General features: G+C 44.1%; 1 protein-coding gene across 1 annotated transcript; it reads right to left on the bottom strand.

Annotated features, from left to right (window-relative positions):
* Positions 1-3402: 3402 nt before the first annotated feature.
* LOC137213082 (intercellular adhesion molecule 1-like) lies at positions 3403-8905 on the bottom strand. The gene is given in 8 exon segments (XM_067717453.1): positions 3403-3611; positions 3807-3848; positions 3851-4048; positions 4716-4985; positions 5517-5801; positions 6055-6375; positions 7248-7514; positions 8851-8905. Coding segments are annotated over 8 exon segments (1647 nt in total).
* Between the last annotated feature and the right edge of the window lie 1476 nt (positions 8906-10381).

Here is a 10381-nt window from a genome sequence, read left to right as displayed (position 1 = left end):
GTTAGGGAAGTTTTCGACTATAATCTCTTCAAATGTTTTCTCTGGTTCTTTCTCTCTCTCTTCTCCTTCTGGGACCCCTATAATGCGAATGTTGTTGTGTTTAATGTTGTCCCAGAGGTCTCTTGGGCTGTCTTCATTTCTTTTCATTCTTTTTTCTTTATTCTGTTCCACAGCACTGAATTCCACCATTCTGTCTTCCAGGTCATTTATCCGTTCTTCTGCCTCAGTTATTCTGCTATTGACTCCTTCTAATGTAGTTTTCATTTCAGTTATTGTATTGTTCATCTCTGTTTCTTTCTAGGTCTTTGTTAAACATTTCTTGCATCTTCTCAATCTTTGCCTCCATTCTTTTTCTGAGGTCCTGGATCATCTTCACTATCATTATTCTGAATTCTTTTTCTGGAAGGTTGCCTATCTCCACTTTAGTTGTTTTTCTGGGGTTTTATCTTGTTCCTTCATCTGGTACATAGCCCTCTGCCTTTTCATCTTGTCTATCTTTCTGAGAATGTGGTTTTTGTTCCACAGGCTGCAGGATTGTAGTTCTTCTTGCTTCTGCTGTCTGCCCTCTCGTGGATGAGGCTATCTAAGAGGCTTATGTAAGTGTCCTGATGGGAGGGACTGGTGGTGGGTAGAGCTCAGATTTCTGTCTCTTGCTTTCAGTTTATTATGGGTGTGATTACCACCAGCATTATATAGTAAAAACTAATACTTGTAAATACATGTATATGACACTATGCTAGTGTTTTTACCAGTACTATGACATTTCTTTCCAAATATAATTATGTAATAGATAAATGCTGTTATTATCATCCCTATAGTAAGAAGCTTCACTGAAGATTTTTGTTTTCTCAGGTCTAAAAGAAAGTCACCTTGACTTTCCTAAAAGGTTAAATTTTGGAGTATTAAAGGTTGCTCTCTTCACCTGGAGATAATCAGGGTAGCTGCAGTTAAGTGTGAGCTGGTTACTCTATTTTCAGAAAAGGAGTATGATCAAAACCTTTTAGGGGGTGGGGCCCCCAGGAGACACTAAAGGCAGCTACCCTTAGAAGGGTGAGCAGTGGCCAGCTGTATTATTCTGGAAAAAAGATGTAACGAGATCCTTTGTGCTTTAAGAATTGACTAGGAGGGGCCACCTGACCCCTGGCTGTGTGGATCCCTGGGGAGAGAAAGGAAGCAGAGGTTCCAAATCTATGAGGGCAAGGGCCTACCCAAATCTGAGAAGCCTTGGAGGACAGCTAATCCAAAGTATCCAGCTCTAAGAACTGTAACCCTGGAAATCCATGCAAGGCATCACTGAAGCTGGACCAAGCCCTGGGAAGCCGATTGTCCTCCCTGGAAAATCCTCGGCAGCCCACCCGGGAACCTGGATTTGTAGTACTGCAAGGTTTGATGGACTGTGTAGGACGCTGTCAACAGTGACACCATGTGGCAGTGAGAAGCAAAGGCAGGAGCAGGCTAAGCCTCCAGGGTCTCCAAGGTGGACCAAGTCCGAATGACCCCCTTCCTCCCTCCTGTTTAGGATTCACTGTTCCACAGAGCACTGGGGCCATGAGGTGGGGTTTGCAGATATGAGACAGCTACAGACCTGATGCAGCTGATCCCAAGACACTGAAACGACTGAAGATTCCCAGATGAGGCAACTCCATACTCTTCTTTCTAACTTATTTCCCCAAGTGCTCAATTCAGAAAAGTGAATAATTTCTATTACTCACATGATGAGAGAGCAGTGGCTAGTATATTTAGTAGGAAAATTGAAGCAGAGAAGGTCATTTTGGAGGGCTGCTGTTTTGCAAAATCAAACGGGGTATTTCCAAGCTCCCCCCGGGAAGCCTTCCTTGATCCTGAGTTAGGTGTTCTCCTAAGGGCCTGTACTTCCCCATTCATAGCATTTAAGGTGCAATTGTGCTTTCCTGTTGACGTGCTCTAGCTTGTAGCAGCAGGGACAGTATTTTGTTCACCATTGTATCCCTGCTGCTTTGTATGTGTTGAAACCAAAGGATTATATTATAGCTAATCCATAACCCAGACTCAGGAAAGGTCTGGCAAGAATGAGACAGTTTTTTCACTTTGATGCCTGATGCTGTGTTCTTTCTATCTGGTGTCTTCAATTTGGAAGGCTGTGGACCTGTATCTGGAAGTCTGGACTTTAGTTTTGAAGGCAAGTCAGAAAGGCTGCTTCCTGAACTAATGCACCACCTGCCCTGGGCTGTTTGGTTATGCTACCAACTTGACATTCTTTTCATAGAGATTGTTCTCAAAGTGCAACTATGTGACTTAATAAAAACTTTCAGCAGTGACACAGAAGAGAAATACTTTCAGAGGTCATAAAATCACTTTTACTTTTTATCATTTCCAACATTTCAGTAACCCATACATGACTGATTTTGGAGAAAAGACCTGGTTTTACAATCCTTCATGTCTTCTCTAGCGGGTGAATATAATCTTTCCAAAGAACAGAGAAGGAAGCTCAATCATATAGTGAACATTGTCACAGGAGGAGTCCTCCTGAAGCTTAAAGGGAAGTTTGCAGACATATAAAAATATATACTTCTTTATGTAAAAGGAGAATAAACATTGGAACTCTAACCTAAGAGCTTGTACGGGTAAAAAAAATTAATATGTTTAATGTGAACTCACAGATGATTTACTCTATAATGGATTATGAAAAGGAATTCAGAGAAGTTTGGAGCTCAATTTCATGGAAGAACTCTACCTTCCATTTCAGGGACAGAACACTGGGCTAGGAAAGCTGCATGTCTGACCCAGTGTGGAATTTCTTATGATTTGTATACTCCTCTATGGCACACAATAGATGGTTAGTGAGTTGAAGCCTAACCAGACACTGAGCCTTAATGATGTCATCAAGCTCAGCTCTGGGAGCCAGCATTCCAGAACCCCAGGCTAGGGGAGCACAGGAATGTGTAGGCGGGAATCAGGTTCTGATTCCTCGCCCTTTGTTTGGTATTGACTCCCTTCAAACTCCAGTCCCCAGACTAAGAAATTGGTTCCCACTTAGTCATGAGGAAACCATGAGAAATGAGTTGTATTTCAGAGATATTTCTGGCTATCTCTTCAGTCTGATGTTTGGGAGCAAAGGGCAGTGGGAATGGGGGTGACAAGGCACAGGCAGGATCTTCTTTTCTGAATCTGAGAGTGGACTGGTAAATCACACAGCAAGGAGCAAGAGGCTCTCTCACCAGTTAACACTGAGACTGAATTCCTACTCAGAGGAGCGGAGCTTGTGGGTGGATTGGATCCACAGGACATGAGGGCCTGAAACACTGTTTTATGGGACCATAGAACACAAAGGATAATGTCTCTTTCTTTCTCTTCTACTCCCTCTTCCCTCTCTCAGGAAACCCCAGTAGTAGAGGGTGCCTTCAACCAAATAGCTCTTTCTAACTAACAGTTCTGTGCATTGTGCTTTTCTGCTTGTTGAACAGCAAACTGGCTTTCCTCCTCTTTGTTCTTCTCCTTCTGCCTATAGGGCAAGTTCCTCCCCTCTATCTTGCAGGGCCGATAGTTCAAACACAGTGCTATGATGATTACGCCCACTCCAAGGATGACAATAATAATGACGAAGATGGTGGAACTGACTCCTTCATCCAGTCCTGCCCAAGCACAGAAGACAGAGAATTGGGAGTGATCGAGGGCAGGAGAATCGCCCCACCCCAGCCCACAAGGCCCATTTGTCAGTCTCACCCTCCCCAGCCCACCGAAATCTTTCTTCTTTCCATGTTTGTTTAAGAATCCCAGCCCCTGGGGGATTTCCATCCTGGGCCTGGCAGCAGGGGAGCTGCAGTCACCTTGAACAATGACAGCAATGTCTTTGCTGACAGAGTCCAGCGGTTAGTGGCTGTGCAGCAGTAGGTTCTAGAGTGGCCCTGGGTTGCCTTCTGTGGCACTTCAAGGTCAAAGATCGTTCCATTCCAGGTACACGACAAGATTGGTGTCGGGTTTCCCTTTGGGACACAGGCAAGCATCTGCTCCATCCCTTCCAACCAGGTCTGATTGCCAGGGCAACCAGATTCCTCTAATCGTGGCTTGTCTGGAAAAACAGGTCCCCAGAGGGGCCAGCTCAGGGCGCCACATTCCCTTGTCTCCATCATGCTCAGCTCCCTGTCCCTCCCCTAATCCAGACGCTGTGTCTCCTCCACCCAATAGCTTTCTTTCCCAAGGGGAGGACCATCAGTTCCCTGCTTTGAGCTACTCTTTTTCCTCCTTGGACGAGACTGAGATGCAGCACAGGGCATTTTAATGGATTAAGACTAAATGATCTGAACTGCTTGATCAATGATGGCCCTGGGGTCCCTGCTTCCCATCTTTGCTTCTCAGTGAGTGAGAACATGGGTAGGGGTGAACCCAGAGACAACGATTTTTCTACTTTTCAAAATTCAAGTTTTTATGAGGAAATTTCCCTCCTCAGCATAGGCTCCAACTATCGATTCCTATGTTCTCAGCCTTTGGCCCTCAACTAATACTGCCTGATCACTTTAACCACTTTTTCTTTTCTCTTCCTGGTTTCCCCCTAGGGTTCTCCCTACTCACTTTCCTAGGGGTAAGGTAAGCTTGAAGAGCTTTAATTTTATTTTCTCCTTTTTTTTTAAAAATGAGAAAAATGTGGCAACTCTAATAATGAAGCTGCTGGCCAAGATCTCTGGAAATGGAACACTAATCATCCTTGTTTTGACAAGAAAGATCAGGCTTCTACTCACATAAGACATGGAGTTGGATCACAGTGGTTTTGCTCAACCGCTGACCCTGAACCTCCAAAGAGGCCTCACAGGAGAAATTTCGGCCATCATCTTCCTCCCTGGCGGTAAGTAAAAGCCAGGCAGGCTCCCCAGGGGCAGGGAGATCTGGGGCTCCCTGAAGCCGACAAGTAGGGCTGGGTGATGTTAATACATGCCCTGAGCAGGTCACGTTAATTTCTGTCCCTGCCAATGGGTGTAATTCTTCTATCTCCAGGATTGGCAGAGGGAAGCCTATAAAGAAAGGAAAAAGGGAATGAAACATATTTCTCAAAACTGACAGCCACTTCTGTACTCTTGCTGCTGGTGGCACCCCTCGGGCAGGCGGAGAGCAGGGGAAAGGCTCTGGATACCGTTACTGCTTCTGTGCTGACTGGCGGGAGCGACGAGATGCTGTGGGAATTTGCGAGCTTCTCCTGTAACAAGTGCCGCATGCACATATCTGGCTATGCCTCTGCTGCAAGGATAGCGAGATGTCTTTTCATCTTACACATTTCCTCCTCACTTCAAATCATTGTTCCTAGGAATAAGTTCAAGCATTCAGAATCACTCTGTAAGTATGATGGCCTAAGGAAACAGGGTGAAGGCTAGATAGAACTACTGCCTCAGCGCATCCCTGCGCTTAGAGAAAGATGAAAACTAATGTTCACTTTGGAGTATACCTAGCAAAGATTAGTAGGGAAATTTGCAGTTGAATCACCAAGGCTTTACTGTGGACATTTTCAATGGCAGAGAACTGTCAAGGGAAGGGAAGAGGCAGGTCACTTACTATAGACTCTCTTGTTGGCTCTCTTGTTTTGTGTTCCATCGGACCCAGAGATACAAGGCAAGACAGCTCCTGATCACCAGTCTCCATGGCCCGAACACTGGCATTGGCCCATACTGTGTCTCCCTCCCAGGAGAGGAAGGGCCTAAGCTCCTGGTCTCCCAGGAACATGCGGATCATTACCTCTTCAGCTGGGAACACCCTAGCCACCTCACAGCTCATGGTCTCTGCCATCCCAGCTTCCAGAAGTGAAGAGACCCAGATTTGGGGGCTCTGAGAGAATTCTGCCAAGAAATGAGGAAAAGGAAAGAAAGGAGAAAAGCCATGATAAATCACATGTCATATAGGACCCCACAATGTAGGGAGTGGGGCTAGAAGCTCTCTGTCCCTCACAGTGAGTTTAAAACTCAAGTCAAGGTGGAGCTCAATTACCCTTACACCCTCATCCTAAACACTATGGGAAATGAGGGCCAAAGGCCAAGGTAAGCTGAGGAAACTGAGCCCCAGGATTCCTTCCACACCTGGGCTCTGACTCACCAAAGATTCGGAGCACCTTGAGGGCTGAGCTGCTGCAAAAGAGCCCTCCACCATGTGAACTCAGGTCCAGTTCTGCATGGCAGGAGAAATTGCACCTGTCATCCTCCCTTTGGGCTTTGACACTGATGGTGACCTCAGCTCTTTGGGAGGCCACAGCCAAGCTCCTAAAATTCTTTCTATGTAGTTCTTGGTTATCCTGGAGAAGGGTAAGGGTGAGGTTTTCCAGGGGTGTGACACTGGGCACGTGGCATGTCACTGTAAAGGCGTCATCCACAGCCACCCATTCAGGCTGCAGCTCCATGATCACTTGCGCTGGTGGCTCTTTAAGACAGAAAGGTGGGCTTGATGAGAGAAAGATACTCAACTCTCCAGAAAGAACTAGTATAGGACAGGAAGCCTGTGACAGAAGGTGACCACTACTCTTAAACCATCTGATGAACAGTGTCAGCTTTCTGCCCTAGATGAGATGAGTTAGCCTTCTTCGTCCCATCAAAGGTGGCTAAAGCCAAGAAATGTTAACTGGTGAGGGGCCCCCTGCTTTGATAGTTGCTGCCATTCTGGAGAGCTTTTCTCTCTTACCAGAGGTGCTTCAGAGGCACGAGCAACTTCTGAGGAGCTTCTTACCGTCACACGAAAACGACACCCTAGCTAACCAAGCTCTGACACCCCAGAGATCACACTTATTCTTATGGATACATCTTTGCCAAAGCTATTTGCCTACCTGAGAGAGGCTCCTCGCCCATTCCCATCACTTCAAAACCTAACCATTTGCAGGAATGAAGCTCAAGGGCCTCCTTTTCTGTGGAGACTCCTCCAGCTACCCCAGCCTACAAAGACCCCGCTTTCCCTAATCCCTGTTTATTCTAAAAATTTGTGACAAATAATTCAACAATGATTTTATACTTTTTTGATAACTTATAAATTAGCATCATTAGCAAATGCCTCCTCTATTTGAACATATTCTCAAAAGCACAGATGTCTGGATGTGCTCTATGGTCTGCTCCTAATTTAAAGTCCTACACCAAAGGGAAAGAGAAATAATTGGCTCTAGAATCCCTACAGTAGGACAGAAATCTTTATTAAGGGCCACAATTCTCTCGCCTAAAATAAGTCTCTTTCTTATTATTCCCTAAAGAAGGCACAGTCATGTTCCCCCACTCTTCCCTTCCTCCCCAGCCCTCAGCCCCACTCACGGTACACAGTGACGCCAAGGCTTATGTCCTTTTGGATCCCTGCACAAGAGAAGAAGCACTGCAGGATGGAATTCTGTGTGACATCTTCCAGGTGAAACTCCTTCCACTGAGGCCCTTTGCCCACCTGGGTTTTCTTTAATAAAGTCTCAATTCCACTGGGTCCCAGGTCTGGACAGGTGGTGCTGCAGTTGACCATTAGGGACTGCCCATACTTTACAAGGGCCTGATGTGGCCAAACAGAAACCCCAAATAGGTCTTCTGCAGCCCCTGAAAAGGTCAACCACATATGCCAAAGACTCTGGTGAGGACCACAAGACCCAAGAAAGAAAATACAGAGCCTATTCTATCTAGTTACAGGTTAGAGAATAGGAAACCTACCCTGAATAAAAAGGTACAGGGGACAAACAAGAAAAAGACCCTTAAGGAACAAGTTAGAATCCTGACTCTACCACCACTCCCTCCTCTCAACATCTTTCTTGGGATCTCGATTTCTCTAATAGTGTCACCATGGAAACTATGGCGTTGCTAAAAATCATGCCCAGGAAACCATTCTCTTCCTAAACTTCCAGAAATCTTGGAAACTTCCAGAATTGGCTGCTGAGGGCCCTCATGGGGTAAGTAGACCCCTGAAAAAAAAGAGCTTTGTTACTTATACCTCAAAGCAGTGTTTCTCAAATTATGGTCTAAGAATTGCCTTCACCAGAATTATGCTGGAATGCTTGTAGATTGCAGATTCCAGCTCCACCTCAGACTGAATGATTAAGAATTTGTGAAGGCAGGACCTGGAAACACTCAAGGGAACAAAACAAGCACTCCTGGTGACCTTTGTGCACACCAAATTATGGGAACCACTGGTATAAACGTGACTCCTAGGGTCACTCATTTCCATGGAACTTTTCACCTCTTCTTCTCAAAGTGAGACTATTCCATTTTGCTTTGGTGCTAAGGCAACAGATGTTTTTGGATGCTTAAGAGTTTAGTCTGTTAGGGAACTCTTCTCAGGAACAGTGAGAGAGACATCAGGTAAGTTTTAAATGTCTGATATAGGTGAGGGGCACAGTGTCCCGAAAACGTCCCTTACCGGTCCCCTTTAGCTATTCCATGTCCACCATCTACTTCATCTCCCAAATACTAGTCCCTTCTGGGAATACACAGCTCTTGCAGCAATGTTACCCACTAAGCCTCCAGTTCCTTTCTTGCCATCTGGAGAACTCGCTCTTCACAACTGCACTATGGGCCCTGTCCTATCGAGATCCTATTGTAGCTCATCGTGACATAAAAGATGGCAACAAAGAAGTAAAAATATTCCCGAGAGCAGAATAGGACAGTCCAGGGGCAGCAGGGAGCCAAGCAGAGAAGGTATATTTCTTAGAGAGGGTTTTTTCTGATGGTCTATTATCCTGTCCCTTAATGTGGGTTTTCCCAGTTACAAGCCGGAAACACCTATGATTCTGTGTCCTAGATCCAAGAAATAGGACTCTCTCCCAAGGGTCCAGATGAGTGAATACTAAAGTGTCACCCCACTCAGGATTTCCTAACCTCTTTCTCATTGACCTGTGCCCTGGCACATACTAGCTAAAGAAACTTTCCCAAATAGCCTCACCTGGGCAAGGAATCAGGGCCAGCAGGGCCCAGACACCAAACAGTAGCATTTCCATCCTTATGAGAAGCGCCAAAAGTTGGAGAGAAAGAAAGGAGACAGCAATGCTGGAGAAAGTGACAAAAAAAGAGAAAAAGGATATAGGAAATTCTTTCTTTGATACTGTTCAAAGTTAGCTCCTTCCCTAAAAGCTTGCATGGTCTGGAGAAATTGTAGCAAGAGTATCAGTGGTATGGAGGTACGAAAAGAAATTCTTGCATCTATTTCAGTTTGGTTTATGTGCATAGCAAAAAGACATAGGAAAATATGAGAAATAATGAAGGAGTTATGAAATTAAGTGAGATTCCTATATAAGCTTGTATTGCACTTACCTGTTTACATGTTTGCCTCTGTTTGAGTCAATAGAAGATGGCTGTTAGCATAGACATATGAAAAGTGAGGTTTAGAGAGATGAAATTTGGCAGTGTTTATCTGGCAGTCCAGTGGAAAGTGACCCTGAATCTAGAAAACATGTTCACTCAAGTCCTGTTCTCTTATGGGAGAAATGCTTCTTCAGGACTCTCTCTTCATGACCTCTATGAAATATCCCTCAAGATAATCCATCTCTTTCTGATCTACCTCCAGGTTCACCAAGCAACATTTGGATTACTACTTTGGCTTAGTTAAATCTTAAGTGTCCACTTCTTTTCTCTGCCAATCCATACCAAGTTTTTCTTTCAAAACCCCATTCAAGCAAATTTCTTCTAAGAAAGGACTTTCTTGACTAATCCTATCCCACTTCATAATCCCTCACTTATTACACATTATCTGTACCTCACTTTATGCCAAACACGATTTCTGAAGCTATGTATATTAAAATGTAATTCACCTCAGTGCATTATTTTAATGATGTAATCATTACTGTACTAGGAATTCTTTAAGAACAAGAGATAATACTTTCATCATCTTGCATCTCCAGCACCTGGCACAGTGCCTAGCATATTATGGATATTCCATAAATGAGTGACTATCCTCTAATTCTCCATTTTAATTTTCATACACTGGGTTGTGTACAAGTCTACCTTTACTTGTATGCTGGTCTGAAAGAGAGTTGTTTTTTTTTTTGGTCTTTTTTATACACGCATAAAACAATAGGCATATCAAAATTTACACTCCCAAGTAAATGCTACCATTCAAAACAATCACTTTGGGAGGCTATAAATTTAATCCAGTGATGACACTATTATTCAAAACATTTTTGGGAAGTGATTTAGAACTGGCTTTTAAGCTACATAAGAAATATCAGTCTCTTTATTAAGCTATTCTGTTGGGTTGGCCAAAAAGTACCTTCGGTTTTTAAGTAAAAATAAAAGACACATTTTTCATTTTTACCAAGAACTTTGTTGAACAATGTATTCACCCTTTTGTTCCAATACCTTCTGCCATTTTTCAGGCAACTTCATAATTCCATCTCCCCAAAACTTTTTATCTTTTTGAGCAAAGAACTGTTCCAGGTGCCTTTTACAGTCTTCCAGGGAATTGAATTTTCTTCAAT

The sequence above is a fragment of the Pseudorca crassidens genome, chromosome 19, assembly GCF_039906515.1.
Source record: "Pseudorca crassidens isolate mPseCra1 chromosome 19, mPseCra1.hap1, whole genome shotgun sequence".
NCBI classification, from domain to species: domain Eukaryota; kingdom Metazoa; phylum Chordata; class Mammalia; order Artiodactyla; family Delphinidae; genus Pseudorca; species Pseudorca crassidens.
The sequence above is the reverse complement of the archived record's forward strand: the minus strand, read 5'-3'. Positions and strand labels throughout refer to the sequence as shown.